Consider the following 20,168-nt stretch of genomic DNA (forward strand, 5'->3'; position numbering starts at 1 on the left):
TAAATTTAATAAAAAATTATAATTTTTAAAATTTTAATGATAAAAATAAGTATTTAAATATAATTTAATAATCTTTGATATATGCTATCATATAATTAATTAACAATAATATTAAATTTTATGTCTATTACTGATTTAATTTATATATTTTAAAATCAGATTAATAAATGTATGACACTTATTCCTTTATATTTTAGGTTAGAATTTTTTTTCAAAATATTATATTTTGTTTCACTGTCAACACAAATATATTACATAAAAATTAAAAATAAGCTAATTTTTGAAATGCTAGTAAAGTTTTATTAAATGCTAGTATTAATAATTATAATTTAAAATTAAAATAATTTAATATTTTTTAACTGAATCGACCATGTGATAATTTGTGATGCCAAACTCATCATACATACAAACCCAAATATATTACATAAAAATAGCATAAATGATAACATATGTTTGCTTGGATAAATATAAATTATAAATCAACTTATGGCCTATCATATTCACAAACTCAAATGACAGTTGTTATCTTTAAAAATTTCAAGCTCAAGCACCATAGACGATAAAAATATTTGAATTTTCATTTTCAAATAATTGAGAATCCTTAGAGCAAATATTACTTATAATCATCTTAGATTTATAAAAAAACGAATAATTGAGAATCCTTAGAACATATATTACTTATAATCATCGTAGATTAATAAAAAAAATTGAATTCTCAGGGATGGTTTTCAATGTATATTATACATTTTAAGTCAATATGAAATTTACGTAGATAATTTTAGTTGGTATTTTAATGAATTTTATGTCTATTTATATAAATAATATATATCAAATTTTGAATAAATTTAAAATATGACTATTTAATTTATATAAAAATATTCTATCACTAAATGTATATGTTAATAGATACGTTACTTTAGATCAACAAAATAAAAATATCAAATTGAATCGATAATTTACATGATTCATAAAATTTCGACATGATCAAATAGTTGAACTATCGTAAACGAAACAATCCCACGATCGATTTAACACTATGACTATAGGATTGCAGTTTGTTAGTTGCAGTCTTGCATGCACTGATATTGTGATTTTGTTTATCAAGTACAGAGGTATTATATTTTTAAAATAAATATCAAAAGATTCGAATTCACATAAGGTGGAATAACGTGAACATACTTGATTACTCGATCAATTAACCCAATCAAATAAAGGAGAATATACATTAAGAAATTACCATCTGGATATGTAAAAGTAGAGGGGTCAAGAGAAAGAAGCAAACATGTAAAGGAGAAAACACATTAAGAAGATTCCTAGCAGACAAGTTTCGAACTGGAATAAAATCTGGAAATATGCAAGATCGGTACAATACACAAACATACGCTATATAAGAGATAAAAGCAGGGCGCATCCTCTGCGCTACGAAAGGGGGAATATTTTAAAAAACTTCCTATTTCGAACTAGAATTAAAACCTGCAAACAAAATGCAGGAAATAAGGTTATTACCACGCAACCACTTATTTCTTTATATGTTCACTGATAGTACATTAGTTGCTGGGCGGCAGCAACGTTCTGGAATCCACCATCGTATATAGCCTGGCTTCCTCCAGCGGCACCCACTCCCATTGCTCCCGGCTTGAGGGGATGCTGCCCCTGAGGATGCATTAGAGCATGAATACCCATTTTGTTCATGGCAAGTTGCCGCTCATAAGCTAAAAGGTCAATGGCTGAAAGGCCGGGCAAGGGTGCTGCGGGTGGGGGAAGTGGATTCGAGCTTGTCCCTGGTGGTGTAGGCTTGCTGCCCCAAGAGCACTGTACAAACAAATCAAAATGTCAATTTCGAGAATGACGGTTGAAATGGAAAGTGCAAGACTGAACCGAAGAACACTCGACCATCCCTAATAATCATCAAACTCATAATACTATGGATCGTTTTAGAATACTTGCGAAAGAATTTCCAGAACATCCTCCCTCCAAATATATTAAAAATACCAGTCATGTTATATACGTACACATATATATTTCTCAAACACAAATGACTTTTGACTAAAAGCAGAAGACAAACCTTTATTTGCTTGCCAAATAGGAATGACTGAGTGTTCCCCATCCGAATAGCCAAAGCTGCCTCAGCATGAGTACTGTATCTCACAAAGCCAAAGCCTTTATCGCGCTGAACCCGAACCTCCTCAATCACCCCAGCACCGAGAGCATGGAAGTGACAATGGAGTTCGAGTTGGGTGACCTGCAGGAATAAAAAATATCCGGTATTATTGGAGAACATAAGATGCTGCTTTACAGTACAAAGTCACTGGAGCTTTCAGAACACGAGACCAATTCTCAAGTGGACTAAAAGCTTTAAGATAAGATGTGAGTTCTCCGGGTCAAAGTACTAAACTTTTCACTCAATGCGTTTCAAATTCACAACAAAAATGGCTGAAAAGTTTGAATTGATAGGTAAAAGATTAATTATTCTTAATACTCTAGGTCCTTCAAAACCCATTTCACTTATCCTATGAAAGTAAACTCATAATGCTTTGTTGCACCCATTCCACCATAAATAGAATGTGTAGTATATAGAAGAGCTGTTGGGGATGGTCACTTGCCTCAGAAGCAAGATTGCCCACGTAAACAGTAGTATATTGAGGATTATTCTCAGGAGCCTCAGTATTTGTTGTCTCTTTACCATCCTCTGCAATCCAAGGTAATAGATGTAAGTTCATTTCCCATTTGGCACAAAAACAAAGATATATAAGGTTAAATAAAATGATGAAGTACTAATGGTTATGAGGGTTGCATTGAACAAATTAATAATTATTGTAAATGTTTGATATTTTGAACAAAAGATAAAGAATTGCAGCAAAACACACACACACGCACCAGATGAGCCATTGGTTAGTTCCACCACACTTTTGGCATCAGAGCTCTGCTTGTCATCACTGCTGGTAGCACCCTTTGTTGCCCAGTTACAACGGATCTGCCTACTGCCAAGCCACTTTCCTAGAAGTATAAATTAAAAGCACAATTGGAATTGACTACAATGTCAATAATAACAATTCATGCAATTTAATGATTCCAGCTCAACTAAAGCAACTTAATGAGTAAATGCTCTACCCATAGTGATTTTCAGAAAATTCAAGGAATAGCATAATAAATAGAAAAAGGTACTTTTGTTTTTAGTTTATTATTTTAGCAACCTATTAAAATTACTCCAACCATGTGAGAAAAAATTATACAGCTATAAATCACAGCTTTATATGATGAACTAAATTTTATTACAGCTATAAATCACCGCTTTATTTGATGAGCTAAAAACTACGGACTAATGAAGATAAGAAAAGTATACGAGAGTTTGAAACCAATCACTCTTACCACTTGAGTCATTAATTGCACTTTGTGCTTCCTGAAAAGGGGGGTTGTAAGCATCAGTAGATGAAACAACATTAAAATAGAACACAAAGAGCCACCACAAACTTAGCCAAGGAACAGTACCTGCTGGTTGCGGAATGACACGAACCCAAATCCTCTTGAACGTCCAGTTTTCTGATCCCACATAACCCTTGCATCCCTTAAATCAGCAAAGAGATATATATTTGTTATTCACTTTGACACCATCAAATCATTGTGGTATCATTTTAACACGAAACACTAACCAAGGTTTACTAACCAATAAATTTGCAATTCTAATAGTTTAGGATTTAGCTTTAGAAAGTTATAACGCCTTCAACACAAGCATTTACTGAAATCAAGATAAAAAAAAGAGAAGACGCTTACGAACAACTGGGATAGACAGAAAAGCAGGCAAACAGCATTGCATCAGTAACTTCGGGACTGAGATCCCCAACAAAAATGTTAAAGTGACCTGAACAGATTATGATACCATCAAACAGTATAATTATTATAAAAAAAAAACTGCCAGCACACCATCAATATTTTATAACAAACTTTTGCAAACCAGTATGTGAGCAAACCTGATGTATCTTCTCTCTGACCACTAGCATATGCCCAATTGACCTTGATAGGCTGTCCAAACCTGCAAATTACATGATATGATGGAAATGCACACTCAAAACAAAGTAAGAGGGAGACACCAAAAGTTAATACTTACAAGTGCCTTCCATTCAGAGACAATATAGCAAGAGCAGCTGATCTACGATCGAAGTAGTGGACGAATCCATATGATGACTGCTCAAGTAGTGTACAGAAAAGAAGATCAATAATGCGGCAATCAAAAGGCTAAAGGAAACAGAGGAAAAACTAAGCAACAAAAGATAATCAAATAGAACATCCTCAGTTTCAGATAAATAAAAAAAGATGCAATATTAAAAAAAATACCTTGTCCTTTCGGACAAGCTTGCAACCTTCAACAGGACCAGTACTTGCAAAAACCTCTTGAAGTAGTGGTTCAGTAACCTGTGTATGTATGTTTCCCACATACCTGCAGTTGCTCAAAAATTAAATAAGTAAATAAAAGGCTATAAGTAACTTTCTGAGCTGTCCGAAAGATGAAAGAACATACAAGCATCTATCAAATTCCAAAAACCATTTAACTATCGATCAAATGAGCTATTAGCTTAAAATTTTGCACTAAGGGTAGGGGGAACATTTTTTATCACCAGATTCAAGAAGTAAAAGTGTCTCCAATGAATATAATCATAAGCATTAAGGCAACTTGTACAGTTGCTTAAGAAATAAGGGAAATAACATACACAAAAATATAAAAGAAATTAAAAGAAATATATAAAAACAACAAAAAAAGAAATTTAGGGAAACACTCACACACTGCGGCAAGTACTTGGATCAAAACCAGGAGGCAGATTTCCACTTGGAATTGGCTCTATCTGCAAAATTAAAAAGGAAAAAATTATGAAGATAAGAAGGGAGGGGGGGGTAAGAGGAAAATAAGAAATGATGAACAGAAAACGTCCATTTCCACTCAACCTAATTCTAAATCATTCCAAACCGGAAATGAATAAGAGTTCCATGAGGAATCCAAGAGTCAACCTAAAAGACAACCATCAGAAATGAGAACATCACTTCTCCAACCTCACTGATACTTTCAACTTAAAGACAAGATAGACAATATATTTTCTTGCTTTTACCATAATCTCTTTTTCAACCTTTTTTTTCAGTGACAAGAAGGCCAGAGATTTTCCACCTAATCTAAATGCAACATACTTCCAGCATAACTGTAGCTTACAGTTCAGAGTAAACTCAAGTCTAAACTCTAAATACAACTCAAAATTCTCTTTAACTCTCACCTCCAATTTGAAAAACAAGACCATGTCGTTCTATAAAATTCAAAGCAAAAGGCCTGCCAGAAATGTGACTTTGACAAAAAGGAAAACACATTGAAGTGCCATATACTTTTTAGATTTGCGATTTGCTCATGGTGTTATATTGGAGCACCATAGATTATAAACTTAAAGAGGCCCACAATGAAACCACGAACCATGTTATTTGCTCCATAAATGAGAAATTGCACGTTCTTTCCTAATATTAGCAAACAGAAGATACAGATAGATATATACATACATACATTTAAACATAGACAAATTGACTGGTTGTTTAATTGATTGCGATTGCGTAGAAGAAAGATGTAAACTAAGTTTACGTAAACACATTAAATCGTTTGTCAATATTTGCAAAACAACATGTAGGTTTCAATTAACAGGAAACCAAATAAAACCAAGTGATGAGAAACACAGCTAAATGAGAAAGAAAACACCAAAGCAATTCATCATCATGAAGGCTGCAACTTCATATAAGAGAAATAATAACACTGGAATTTCACGCGATGAAAAAGTAGTACACTAAGAAACAAAACAATTTCTCATCAAATTTAACCAAAACAATGAGCTTCGGTTTGCACCAAAAGCACGATAAAGGCACAGACATTGCCGACAAACAAAGCAGAAAAAAAAGAACAGAAATGAAAAAAAAAAATCACATTCAAAGCCGAGCAAGACACATGAAAAAAATCAACAAAATAGAAACAAAATCCACCAAAAGAGAAAGATACATAAAAAGGCATCACCTAATGATATTACCTAACTAATCTAGCTCTACGAATTAATCACAAAAAAGAAATCAAACACGAGCTCGAAGATCGAAATATGATTTCAAAAAAATCCAGAAAAAACCGTAAGAAAAGGATGAAAAAAATATACGTCAATAACCGATGAAAATAGAAACTGAAAAAAAAAATTGAAGGCATAAAAAAACAAAAATAGTGGAAAAACCTGTGGAGGAGCTAATATGCCAGGATGGTAGAGAGACTGTTGTTGAAGAAGAGCTTGTTGCATCAAGGCTTGTTGCTGTTGCTTCATCCTCTGGTGCTGCATTTTTCTTTCTTTTACTCGGCGATTGACTGGGGGATAATTAATCGAGGTGTTTGGTTTGCAAGAAAATTACGCTTTCGAATTTGTTTTCCTTTTATTTTTCTCCAGCTAGGGTTCAGAGTACGGGAGGCCTCGAGAAAGTGAGAGAAAGAAACAGAAAAAAAAAAAGAAAAAAAAACTGGAAAAAGAGAAGAGGCCCCTAAAGAGAGATGAGGAGAAAACGAGTGGCTCCAAAAAGGTATTTATAGTGGGATAAGGGAATGGATAAAGTTACTGCTCTATATTTCTTGTTCTGTCAAACAACAAATGAAGCAATGCCACGTTTAATATAATTTTTGGTAAACTACACATTTAGTACCCAACTATCATTTTTATCTCTTTTAAGTCACTCAACTATTTTTTCAAAAATAATGTTAACATTACATTTTGGTTTTATTTTGGTCATATACCATTAAAAAATTAAAATAACTATTGATGTGCTATTTTTTATTTTTTTCAATGATGATGTGTCATTATCTTATGGTAACACCTCAGCATCACCGATGATTTTTTAACGATGGGTGACAAAAATAAAACTAAAATAAATGTTAGATATGATTTTAAAAAAAATAGTTAAGTGACTAAAACGGAATAAAAGTTACATATAATTAAGCACACACGTACTCTTCTTCTTGATTTTTAACCAGATATAATTAAACCTACATATAATTTTCTTTCAACAAACGGTGAGCTTAGCTTAGTAGTTAAGTGCATAAATTGTTAGATTGTACAATTAATAAAGAATGATTGTGTTATTATACAAATTTACTTAATTATCACATTATTAATTTGATTAACAATTGATAGTCAATGACTTGATCGAAATTAAATTGAAAAGTCAATGATCTAATTGATACAATTTTAGTTTAATAGTCAAAATATAATAGATCTAATAGTTTAATGTCCTTGGTTTAGTTTACCCAAAATACTAAGATTAGAAATGGACTTGGAGAAAAAGGCCTGCTTTAGAAAATGTCCGCCCTTGACTCAAATTTTAGGACCTAAGCTTAGTTCGGCCCGTTTTCAATTTCATAGATATTAATTCTCCGTTTTTTTATATTTAGGGTAAAATATAGTAATGGTCGTTTAACTTTTCTAAAACTTTCATTTAAGACCCTAACTTTTAAAATTTATAATACAATCTCTCAACATTTAGTTTGTTTACAATATGATCCCTAACTTTTAGAACTTGCAATACAGTATTGAGAGACTGTATTGCATGTTCTAAAAATTAAGAACCTAAATGAAAATTTTAAAAAAATTCAATGACCATTATTATACTTTACCGTTATATTTATTATATCGGCTCAAAATTATATATAATAATACAATTCATGGTTAATTATTTAAGAAATATTGATTGAAAAAATTTTAAACAGATTTTTTCTTATATTATTCTAATTAATAATATATATAATTATTAAATAAACTAATATACTTTAAAAATAAAAAAGTAAAAACATAGCAAAATCAATTTCAATTAACTACTTAACAAGGTTTCATTAAGAAGTGATAGAAATGGGTGTATGAAGTTTTATCCACAAAGCACCAAACTTACATAAAATCTATATATAAACTATAAATTGAGATCAATGTTTCTTGGTGCTTCTTTCGACGATTGACCTTCCTCGTATGACGCCTTGTTTCCGTCAGGTTTAGGCGGAGGCGGCGAGACTCGGTTGTTCATCAACTGGTACGGTGCTCTCGCAGCTGCCCTGGAAAAAAAAATGAAGTCACCGATGACGATGTTAGTGAGATATCATTCGACAATGAAGTGCACAACAAAAGGGTCTTGAGCAACTCTGTACCGGTCTTTTCTCTTCTCAAAGAACTTGTGAAGTGAATTCCTTCTTGCTATTCGCAAATCCGAACTGCCATACTGATGTCGCTCGACTGAAGGGCTTCGAGCCGGAGTATTTGCAGTTCCGGAGGCGATGTTCAAGTCGGGGATATCGGAATTGTTATCGGTTTCATCAATCTTATAACTCGGTTTTTCCATGGCAGAGTCGGCAACATTGACACCACTATATGCTGTTGAGCTTCCTTGGTTAGCTAAGGTCATGATTTCCTTCACCTTGTCTGCTGGGAAATCATTATATACAAACACGTGACCATTGAAAAACATGGTCAGCTGAGCATTCTTTGGTTCCACTGCTGCTGGTTTCCTACACCACCAAGAACAAAACATTCTTGGTTCATACATGTTCCACCACATCAATTACAATCATTACGGAGATGGACCGGAATCGTCCACTGAAAATTTCAAGTTCTTATATTCCGCTACTAAAATTTTATAAACTCGCTCCCTGGCATAAAATCCAGGATCAAAATACATCAGACAAAACACGGAACACACCTGAGATCTGTTTTGTTAATGGCGTCTTCTTTGGAACCGGAGGCACCAAAGGGGTAGAAATCTGAAGATTTCACATTCGCTGTAGACGCCACGAGATTTGGTCTTGAATTTTCCGAAGAATTAGCCACGTGGTGCAAAAAGTTCATTGTTTTTGCTTGTTGCCCTGCAAACATAACCAAACCATGAACAAAATCATCCGTCTTTCCAAATCTGAGAAATTGTATTTTATTTCTAAAAACACCCACATGAAAAAAAAGGAAAAAAAATCTCTGACAAATCATACAAGCCATGAACACAAAAGCTAACAAGGAAGACAGCTAAAAGGGGTACCTTTATCATCAGGTTTCGAAGAGATTCCAACGCTGAAATCCCCAAGATTCCTTTTTTCTTTCAAGTACTGGCTCAGAAGATTGACAAAGCTTGCTCTTTCATGAGATTTCTGTCCTAAATTCGACATCTTTCTCTCTGAATTCTTCTTCTGTTGTCTGAAAATCACCCTCAAGCTTCTTCTGCTGTTGCAAAATCCTACTGAAACATCAAATTTGAGAGTGTTTGTAAACGTTTTTGCCACTTTGAGGGAGAACTGGAGGAGCCTAAAAGGAGGAAGACAGGAAGAAATACAAGTGGGGGAAAGCAAGTTACCACAAATGTCTCTCGCACCATGTTCTTTGAACCTGATTAGCTGTGAGTTGTCCTGGTTTCTTTATTTATTTCATTTAAAGCACGTTTTTCTCCATCGGAATATAAAAGGTTGAAAGAGAAAATAATAGAATAAGAAGGAGAACAAGTCAAGCTGGATGGAAATGGGGCTTTCCTTGCAATTGCCAACCTCAATTATTTCCATGGCTGCCCTTTAACAGTGTTTAAAAAATCTTTTTTTATTGGACGAATAATTCTTAAATTTTATGGATAATATTTTTTTGGTTCTTACATTTTCTCAAAATATTTACAAATTTCCTTTCAAAACCTACTTTTTTTAATAATATATAATCTACGAATTTTTTATAGAGATCGATTTGGAAAATAATTTTTATAATAAAAATATTTTTCAACTTTATTCTTTATTACTTTTGTTCCCAAAAATATTTCTTATTCTAAAATTAAATTTTAAAAACAGCGAAAAAGTGAACTTAAAGCAGAAAATAATTTTGTGAATTTAATTACATCCCTGTGATATACATATACATATAAAATTTAAAATTAATTATTTTTTCATAATATTTGATAAAAATATTATATGTATCAAATAAATAGAAGAACGTTTTTAATTATTTTAATATATAACAAAAAATTCACATAAACAAAAATATTCAAATATCTATAAAATACCTCGAAAATCAAATTAAATAAAATTTAGGATAAAGTATACAAATAATCCTCTACTATTAGACATTATTTTGTTGAGTCCCCTATTACTAAAAGTTACAAAATGATAACCTAACTATTCATATATTTCAAACTCATCATTTTCTGTTAAAAAATTGATAGATGTTTGAATTGGACGTTAACATATTGGCTAAAATATGATAAAATTATATTTTAATGATGTTTACTGTTGTAGTTGTTGCTTTCAGCACTTGTTCGATGTCATAATGTTTCAAACACTAACTCAATAGTATAATATAAATTGAGACTAGATCCATAAATTACAACTCAAATAATTATGAGATCAAATTTTAATCAAATCTGTGTGAACATATTAACGTCAAACTCAGACGACTGCAAAATTTTTAACGGAAAATGATAAGTTTAGAACATGTGAATAGTCAAGTGATTATTTTGTAATTTTTAATAGTCGGAGACTCAATAAATGTGATTGAAAGATTATTTTGTAACTTTTAATAGTTAGCGAACTCAACAAAATATCACCTTATAATCGGAAGACCATTTATGTAATTTATCCTAAAATTTATTGTATAAGAATACGTTACATTACAGGGTAGTTTTGTAATTGAATACAAACGGAGGTCCGTAGAAAATAGACGGAGTTAGGCGCCACTTTTGAAGGTAGCTAGGGAGTTATATATATATATATATATATATATATATATATATACCAAGTGCCGACAAGTAGAGAGGAACACGTGGGCCCATGAACGTCAGTTTTTTTAAAAAAAAATATGTGTAAATATTAGCTACCTTGGGCTTTTTTACCCCACTGACATCGTTTATTTTTATTTTTACTTTTCTAACACCGTTTGACCAATATTTTCAAAACTAGCACCCTTTCTGCTGAGTTGGCAAAGGCGCGTCCCCGGGGACGCGCTTTACCCGTGTTTTCGCTGAGTTGGATGCCACGTGTGAAAGGCGCGTCCCCGGGGACGCGCCTTTGCCATATCAGCAGACACGTGTGAAGGCGCATCCCCGGGGACGCGCCTTCCATTAAATGTCATAAATGCCCCCATCCGTTTTTCCTAACTACCCCTCCTCCTCCCTATATAAACCCCCTCAACCCTCACTCATTCTTCACACCAAAATCATCTTCTCCTCTCTTATATACTCAAATTCTCCAACTATTTGAGTTTTAAATTTGTTATTAGTGGTAAGAAATTTATTTTTATGTTAGTATTTTTTTAAATAGTTATTATTTTTATATTAATATATTTATGTAAATATTATTTTTTTTATTAAAATAATATTTATATAATTATTATTTATTTAGATTATTAATTTTTTGCTAATTATATTGTTTTTTCTACAGTTATAATGGAAAACGAAATGCTGTTGCGATTGGATATTGATCATATCTCCAGACATTTTAGCGATATGGTATATTTTTATAAAATGTTAATATTTAAATTTATTTTTATTTTAAAGTTATTATGAATTTATATTAATTTTACTTTTTATAATATATTATTTAGGATGCTGATCGTATTTTAGAAACTTTTATTAAAAATCCACGTATACCGACACCGGAACGTATTTTGCCATATTTGGCTTCTGCTGGGTTCGGATATTGCAACAATTATAGGCGGTTGCAAACTCGAACCTGTCCTAATTTCTGCACTGATTGAGAGGTGGAGGCCCGAGACACACACTTTTCACCTTCCATGTGGAGAGGCAACAATTACATTGGAGGATGTCTCTATGCATCTGGGGCTTCCCGTCGACGGAAATATGATGTGTGGTATGGCGGATGGTGATTGGCAATCAATGTGCATTGATTATCTTGGAGCTGCTCCGCCAGAGTTTAATGGAGGTAGAATAGCTTTATCTGGTTGAAAGCTAATTGAGGTTTTAAATGAAAATGCTTCAGAGGATCAAGCAAAGGCATGTGCTCGGGCATATATTCTACGAATATTGGAGGAATATTGATGCCCGACAAATCTCGCAACCAGGTGCATTGTATGTGGTTGCGGCATCTGATCGATTTTGATGAAGCTGGAAGATATAGTTGGGGTGCTGCAGTTTTTTGGCATTTCTCTTTAGAGAAATGTGTCGGGCGACGAATTATAAGAAAACTGCTATCGGTGGATGTCTTCTGCTTCTACAATCATGGGCGTGGTTCCGCATGCCTTTCTTATGCCCGATCGTGAATGAACCATACGTATTCCCCTTATTGTTGAGGTAATTTTCGAACTAAATTTTGATTTAAATATTTTCAATTAAATAGGGTGATATTTAGTTTATATTATTTTCATAGGTGGTCGATGAAAAGAAAGGACCATAAAAGTATACCTACTGTTTTAGAGGAAATTCGTTTACTTATTGATACGAAAGCTGTGTCTGAGGTATGTTTTTAAATTTGTTTAATTATTAATATTTAATTTAAAATGTTAGATATAATTAGAATATTTTATTTATTGAATTGTATATTTATATTTCAGTTTCAGTGGATACCTTATGCGAGCGATGAAGTGAAAGCTTGCATCCCACCCCACCTTAGAGGGTCATTAGAGGTATGGATATCGGTTATACTCTTATATTATGCTATTATTGAGTGGCATCCAGTTGATCGCGTGCTCCGTCAGTATGGTTGTACGCAATATATTCCTGGAGCTCCTAGAAATTTAGACGACGTGCATAACATAGATAGACGGGGAAAGAAAGATGTTAACTGGGTGGTGAGACACAGAGATTGGATTGCGCTTTGGGAGAACCGATATACATTGTTGGCCCCTCGACAATATTACGTGAAACTGGTCATATGGTTACGGATAACTATATGGACTGGTTTAATGAAAATGGGAAGCCGTTTCTACTTTCGGCGGAAGCACGAGGGGGTTAACATTCCTAGGCGCCGAGAAAGACGTCAACGTCTCAATATCATCATCCCCCGACGCGTGGACGGAGAGAAGGCGCTACCGGTTCTGCATCAGTCCCACCACAACATCCTTATTCGTCGATGCCGCAGGGGTACATGCCCAGCCCTCCACTTCATATGCCAAGCCCACCAGTTTATATGCCATCTCCGCAGGGTTACATTCCGAGCCCGCAGGGTTACATTCCTAGCCCGCCAGGTTACATGCCTAGCCCGCCAGGTTACATGCCTAGCCCGCAGGGTTTTATACCATATGGAGGTGCATATACGACTATGTTTAATGATCCAGCATATGCTTCATATGCATCTTATTTGGCTGGTGGTGCTTCTCCGCAGACACCTCAATCTTCATCTGGATCACATACATCGATGCCAATGTTTCCACAGTTTCCACAGTTCCCGGGGAGCGGTGGGATTGTTACTAGCACTCCTCCAGGGTCGTTACTTTATACAGGCCCTTCAGCCCCTTCAGCGTCATCTGCACCAAATGAAGAAAATGCTGCTGATGATGATAGTGAAGATGAGGAGACTGAAGAACAAGTTCCACGAAGAAATCCTCCACGAAATAGGCAACCACCGCCATGTGGAACTCATTCGAGACGACGACATCGGTGATCCAGTTATATTTAATGTTATTTAAATAATTAAATTTCAGAATTTTATGTAATTTGGTTATGTTATTTAAATGTTTCATGGTTGTTACATACATATTTTTTTTGTTATTTTTTATTCACATTTAACATTAAATGTTTGATAAATGTTTTTAAAATACAAATTATATTATTCGAAATTTAAAATAAAAATAAAAATAATATTATTCAAATTTAAATTTCAACTTAATATTCCAATTGTATTCGAAATTAAAAGTTATATTCCAATTATAGTTCACAATACTTAAATTGAAATTAAAGGACTCCATACATATGATTTTATCATTAACATATATATTAAAACGTATACATTAAAATCAACTTATGTTGAGTTCATCGATCGACGGAATCAACCAAGAGGGGGGTGAATTGGCAATTTATTCAATGTCACATTTCAATGCTCATTCCATACAATTTCAATGTCACAATCAACTTATCACTTCACATTTATTCAATTTATCAATAACATTTTATCTAATTTATTCAACGATCATAACGTTTTAATTTAAGTTATTCTTAACTTGTTGAACATTCAAAAGAAGTTAAATTTAAGTTATTCCCCGAGGGACATGAGTGACATAATAGGGCAATGATATTCTCTGACGAAATAATGGAAGGCGCGCCCCCGGGAACGCGCCTTCACGTGAAGTGAAATAATAGGTACTGATATATCTAGTGTCCCCGAGGGACATGAATGACATAATAGGGCAATGATAATATTCTCTGACGAAATAATGGAAGGCGCGCCCCCGGGAACGCGCCTTCACGTGAATAGTGAAATAATAGGTACTGATATCTAGTGTCCCCGAGGGACATGAATGACATAATAGGGCATGATAATATTCTCTGACGAAATAAGGAAGGCGCGCCCCCGGGAACGCGCCTTCACGTGAATAGTGAACCGATTATAGAAACTATTATATGCAATTATAAACTTTCAAAACAAATTCAGTTCACAATCTTTCAAATTCTCAAATTCCCAAACTCTAAATCTCAAATTCTCTGAAAATGAGTCGTCTTTCTGCTGTTGTTTTGTATGATGGAGAAATTAAGGAAGCTGAAGAGGGGGTTGTTTTGAGTCAGATCATTATATCCCCTTAACCTTGAAGAGAAACATCACAATTGAGGAGTTAATCACAAAAATTTCGTTAAAGATTCGTGTAGCAGGCCAGAGACTATCTTCACTTCAATACAGATTTCCTACTGAACTTTTTCCGCTCACGTATACATCATTTCAGCTTTCAAACGATGATGATGTTTCTATGATGATTGATGCTCATATGGGGAGTTCACAATCTCTTATGAAATGTATGCCACTTTTATTGAGGTTCGTGTAACTCGTGGTCTCTCATATTCCTCTCACTTGGCATTGCATATCAAACTGATCAAGTTGATAGCCCGACACAACTTATGTAATGATTCACACATTAATGGCGGATCCAACGCCATATACCATGCCATCAAGTTCAATAGGAAGGCATTCATCTGCAACTGCTTATGATCTCAACCCCACGTGGCTTCACCAATAATCCATATGGCAACATCTCTCTACTTCAAGGGGCAGACATTCATCTGCCAATGTTTTTCGACTTACATATGGAAATGCCAACGAGACGACAGTCTATTCACATCTCAATTACAATGGCCTCAAGTCAAGGGGAGGACACGCAAGCGGGAACTATTTGACCTCAACATTGGATTATCGAAGGAACCTCATCTCACCAGAAGAACCTCTTCGGGAGCAGGTGCAGATGGTGCTGAAAGGGATTATTCGTTGAACACTCACCACAGTTTAACGACATTCTGATGATGACGAGGATGACGTTCGATAAATACAACACCAGCCGAACTTCCTGCACATATGTATGAGGTGATTATGATGCAATGTATGAGCCTGAATTTCCAGATCTTCCTGATGTTGGAAAACTATGGACTTCAATCATCAGTCAATGACGGTAATTTACATATTGGAATGGAGTTCGCATCGAAGGAGGAAGCAATGATGAAATAAAGATACAATATTTCGTAACTCAGTTCAGTCCCGGTGATCGATCTAACACGGAGAAATATGTCTGTACCGTCCAACGTCACAACGGATGTCAATGGATGGTCCGTGTATCAAAGAGGAAGAGGAAGAACAACTTATGGGAACTAACCAGATACAACGGTCCTCATACATGTTGTGCAACAGGTATAAACCAGATCATCCCAACTTGGACTCCAATATTATTTGTCAAGCAATCATGCCCATGTGAAGCAAAGCTCTCATATAGCTGTTGCAGTGTTGATTTTGCTATACAGTCCCAATATGGGTACACTGTCTCATAAAAAAAGCGTGGTTGGCAAAACAGAATGCCATTTGCAAACTTCATGGCGAATGGGATTCCTCTACAACGAGCTGCCCAGTTGGTTTCATGTTGTGCAAAGACTTAATCCCGGGACAATGTTGAGTTCGAAACTCACATCATTACGTGAATGATCGAATGGTTCGCGATCGCTGCCAATTTACGATCTTTTGGACTTACCTCAGTGTATTAATGCAGTCAAGTACTGTAAACCAATTGTCCAAATTGATGGTACTTTCTTGTATGGGAAATACAAGCAAGTTTTATTATTGGCTGTGGTCCAAGATGGAAACCGCAATATTCTTCCTGTTGCGTTTGCCCTCGTTCAAGGAGAAGACACTGAGTCTTGGGCTTTTTCCTTAAAAATTTACGTTACATGTTGTCACCAGGGAACGAGTATGCATTATTTCAGACCGAGGAGCCGGGATAAACAGCAGCAATGGACTCTTTGGGTACAATGTATAGACCTCCACATGTTCAACATCGTTATTGTGTCGTCATATGCTGCAAACTATTACGGAAATACAAGAAGAACGATGAACGTCAGTAGTCGTGCGGATGGGTATGTTACTTTTTCCCAATTTTTCTATCATTTCTTATTACTTATTTAGACTTCATTAAATATTACATATTCCTAATGACTTAGGTTACGAACTCTTACCTCAAAGGTTTGAGTCGATGCTACAAGAGCTGTTTGGCAAAAATAAGAAGGGGTGCGAGTACATTATGGACATCAGCAAAGAAATGTGGACAATGCATATGACGGGGGGTATCGCTATGGTCATATGACAACAAACTTGGCTGAAGCAATAAATTCAACCTTAAAGGGGGCGCGTCATTTACCAGTCACGGCGTTGGTCAAAACGACTTATTTTCGTTTGGGTCAACTCTTTGCAAAACTCGGTGGACAAGCTCTTACTTGGATGCAAAACGGACATTTACCACCCAAGACTAGTAGCCGATTTACAGAAAAAAATGGCTACATCAAATGGGATGTTAGTTACAAATTTTTCTCGCACCCGTGAATTGTTTCGTGTAACCGAAATGCCACGTCCGCTGCAAGGGATTGAAGCTAACTCTTCAGAGTTAATCTGCAAGAGAGGTGGTGCGATTGTGGTTTCTTTCAAGCACTCAAATATCCATGCTCTCATGTCATTGTGCTTGCTCACATTCGCATTTGGACTACAAAAATTATGTTGATCCCGTATACCAACTTTCACAAGTTTTCAAGGTATATGAATTTGAGTTTCCGCCCATAGGAAACGAAAGAGACCCAAATGAGATTCAAACTTGGCTTACAATTGTCCCAGATCCATTGCTATTGAGGGACTCAGGTCGTCCAAATCTACTAGAATACATTGTGATATGGATATTCGGGAGAAGTCAACAGAACAAAAACGATGTGGGCATTGTAGAAACATCGGGCACAATAGAAAAAAATGTCCAGCTGTTTCATCATAACCGTTAACTCTTATGTAATTAAAGTTTTTAAATGAATGTTTTTATTTCTAATAATTTAATGTTATTGCATTTATATAATTTGTCAATGTATGTACACCTAAATAATTTTTTTTAACTTTTAAATACATAAATATATTAATATATTTATTTAATATAAATTTAATATTATTAGTTATAATTTTTTTTAAAATATAATAATTCCACCTTCTAAGTAGAGAAAATATTAATTAAACAAATTAAAAGTTATTAAAAATTTATGTATACTATGACACATTTCATGTTTGATTGGAGGATTAAATTTATTAAATTAAATTTTCAATAAGACTAATTTTATAAAATATGTAAGTCTTGAAGATTAAATATGTATTATACTAATTTATTAACTTATGCATCAATATTTTCGTTAAATATTGATATTAGATGACTAGATTGATAACATTTAAATAATTAACTGGTAAAATTAATAGATCGATAATCAAAATCAAAAAATACTCGAAACTTGATAATTCTTACATTATAATCGAAACATTTTACATAATATATATTAATTTATAATAATAATAAAAATAAACTATTATTTAAAAACAAAATACGTGTCTGCTGAGTTGGCAAAGGCGCGTCCCCGGGGACGCGCCTTTCACACGTGGCATCCAACTAAGCGAAAAAAAACCGGGTAAAGCGCGCCCCCGGGGACGCGCCTTTGCCAACTCAGCAGAAAGGGTGCTAGTTTTGGAAATATTGATCGAACGGTGTTAGAAAAGTAAAAATAAAAAGGTGGGGGTAAAAAAGCCCCCTACATTGACTAGTTTCATACAGATTTACAATACAGCACGTGTTAAACAATAAGCTACCAGATATTATTAAATGGGGCAAAAAGATGGTCAAGTGCCTCATAAATTAATTTATAAAAAATATTTTGTTTAGCAATTTTTAAGGTTTTTTTACAGAAAAATATTATACAAATATGATTGTTAGATGAAATTGGACCGAATATTTAATGTATTATTTTATTAGATTTTATTAAATTAACTAATAGTTGATGATAAATAATATTTTTATTTAATTATAGTGCTTAACACAATATTTTTATTAAAATTGTTCAACAATGAGGATTGAATCCTCGATCATTTTGATTAAGGTAAGAGAGATTAAGAACGGCAACTGGTCATATTAAATTGAATTTTTATTAATTTGTCGATTCGAGAAATATATTCTTTCTATTCAATTCTGATTCAATTCGAGTTTAGAAATGTTTCATGTGATCTTGTAACTAAAATTTTGGGTTAAAAACTCGGATTCGATTTGATTTGAGTTTACATAGGTCCCTAAATTCAACATGGTTTTTTTGGGTAAAAACTTGCATCCATCACATTAATTGAGGAAAAAAAAGATAGGGCAAGCCAAAGTCATTGAGGTGACTTGTCTAAGCATTATCACCACAAAGCTAGAAGTAAAATGGACTGCAACCTGGCCAGGGACCAAGTCTAGTGCGGAATAAAAACACGTTTAACAGGAATTTTGGTACGTTGCTTTTCTTAAGGAACCTATGCCCTTTCGTTTTCATCATGTACTATTGTTAATTCCTTTTATTAATCATACATATTTGTTTTTTTTTAAATTGAGAGAGACTTTAAGTCATGGAATTAAGCAGGAACATGCTTATAAAAAGGGTACCGATAATGTCCCGAACTAGGAGTTCTTAGATGCCAGGTAGGGATGGTAAACGAACGGATCGGGTGCAGATACTCCCTCCATCATCCTTATATCCACCTAATATTTTAAAATTCATCACCCGCCCACCACCCGTGATGGGTAAATTTTTGAAATACACACCCACACATTCTCAAATCCTTCTCTACACCCACTACCCAACTGGAGACGTACCCGGCTAGACTTGCTTGATAGCAACCTTAAGTTATACATAAGCAACAAACATAAAACAAACACGTCCATTAAGAAATATAATAAAATAAACCAAAGATTATCTGAGTTAAGTGTTAACATAGATCTTAAAGTACATAAAACACGATAATAAAAGACTAGAAACATAAATGACAAACATATAATATTTTTGTTTTTTAGCACACATAAATGACAAACCCTAAAATTATATATAAATTTATAATGATCCAAAATTTAATGGGTATTTAGTGGACGGACGGATGTGGGGCGGGTAAGGTCTCAAACTCATCACCCGCCCACTACCCGCGCATGTACCACTTTCTAAATCCACACCCGCCCACTACCCACTAAAGTTATATCCATCCCCGCCCCAATTGAAGCGGGTACAGTGCGAAATCCATGAAATTGTACCCGTTTGCCACCATAACGATTAATAAAAGAAAATGAATGTTAAATGGTGGTGAATCGACAGACAAGATTCGAGGTGTAATAGGACTTGAAAACTTGTTTATACAATCAACAAACCATATATAAATTTTTTAACCAGTAGAAATAATAACACGCTAAGAAAATACCAAAATAAAATGACATTTTATAATTTAGAGATCCATATAAAGTATTTTAAAATTAAGGGATTAAATTAGAATAGAAGTTATAGTTTGAGGACCTTGTGTGCCAAAAGATGGCATTATAAGGAAGCCAAATTTGGAGAGAGGCGATGAAGATAAAGATTTCAATCCATACACGTTCAACGGTAATAACTGTTTTTCTCTCTTAAACCTTGACTTGTTCAAGACAACACGTTGTCTCCTC

The 20,168-nt window shown here is 34.2% G+C and overlaps 2 protein-coding genes across 4 annotated transcripts; both read right to left on the minus strand.

The window, feature by feature from the left end:
* Window positions 1-1,285: 1,285 nt before the first annotated feature.
* On the minus strand, window positions 1,286-20,132 carry LOC120119329 (oligouridylate-binding protein 1B-like). The gene is made up of 13 exons (XM_039139146.1): window positions 20,118-20,132; window positions 6,240-6,412; window positions 4,777-4,838; window positions 4,333-4,435; window positions 4,106-4,182; window positions 3,969-4,030; window positions 3,772-3,859; window positions 3,490-3,565; window positions 3,370-3,400; window positions 2,878-2,997; window positions 2,604-2,689; window positions 2,066-2,242; window positions 1,286-1,812 (listed from the first exon to the last, which is right to left on the minus strand). Exons 2-13 carry the CDS (start codon window positions 6,339-6,341, stop codon window positions 1,534-1,536), a joined length of 1,263 nt encoding a protein of 420 aa, XP_038995077.1. The 5' UTR covers window positions 6,342-6,412; window positions 20,118-20,132; the 3' UTR covers window positions 1,286-1,533.
* On the minus strand, window positions 7,939-9,454 carry LOC120119330 (protein TIFY 11B-like). Of its 3 annotated transcripts, XM_039139148.1 has the most exons (5): window positions 9,376-9,454; window positions 9,064-9,261; window positions 8,734-8,896; window positions 8,186-8,566; window positions 7,939-8,092 (listed from the first exon to the last, which is right to left on the minus strand). In XM_039139148.1, exons 2-5 carry the CDS (start codon window positions 9,188-9,190, stop codon window positions 7,954-7,956), a joined length of 810 nt encoding a protein of 269 aa, XP_038995079.1. In that variant the 5' UTR covers window positions 9,191-9,261; window positions 9,376-9,454; the 3' UTR covers window positions 7,939-7,953. The 3 variants fall into 3 exon arrangements, with proteins under 3 accessions (XP_038995079.1, XP_038995078.1, XP_038995080.1); XM_039139147.1 differs by having other exon boundaries at window positions 9,064-9,388; XM_039139149.1 differs by having other exon boundaries at window positions 8,186-8,542; window positions 9,064-9,386.
* Window positions 20,133-20,168: the final 36 nt, after the last annotated feature.

The sequence above is a fragment of the Hibiscus syriacus genome, unplaced genomic scaffold (assembly GCF_006381635.1).
Source record: "Hibiscus syriacus cultivar Baekdansim isolate YM2019G1 unplaced genomic scaffold, ASM638163v2 tig00110332_pilon, whole genome shotgun sequence".
Taxonomy (NCBI): Eukaryota; Viridiplantae; Streptophyta; class Magnoliopsida; order Malvales; family Malvaceae; genus Hibiscus; species Hibiscus syriacus.

Coding starts and splice junctions, on each gene's coding strand:
- LOC120119330 (XM_039139148.1), bottom strand. CDS start 9,190: ATGTCGAATTTAGGACAGAAATCTCATGAAAGAGCAAGCTTTGTCAAT. Junction 8,897..9,063: donor TTCGAAACCTGATGATAAAG/GTACCCCTTTTA, acceptor TTATGTTTGCAG/GGCAACAAGCAAAAACAATG. Junction 8,567..8,733: donor ATTAACAAAACAGATCTCAG/GTGTGTTCCGTG, acceptor GTATGAACCAAG/AATGTTTTGTTCTTGGTGGT.
- LOC120119329 (XM_039139146.1), bottom strand. CDS start 6,341: ATGCAGCACCAGAGGATGAAGCAACAGCAACAAGCCTTGATGCAACAA. Junction 2,690..2,877: donor ACTAACCAATGGCTCATCTG/GTGCGTGTGTGT, acceptor CTTGGATTGCAG/AGGATGGTAAAGAGACAACA. Junction 2,243..2,603: donor TGGGCAATCTTGCTTCTGAG/GCAAGTGACCAT, acceptor TTATTCCTGCAG/GTCACCCAACTCGAACTCCA.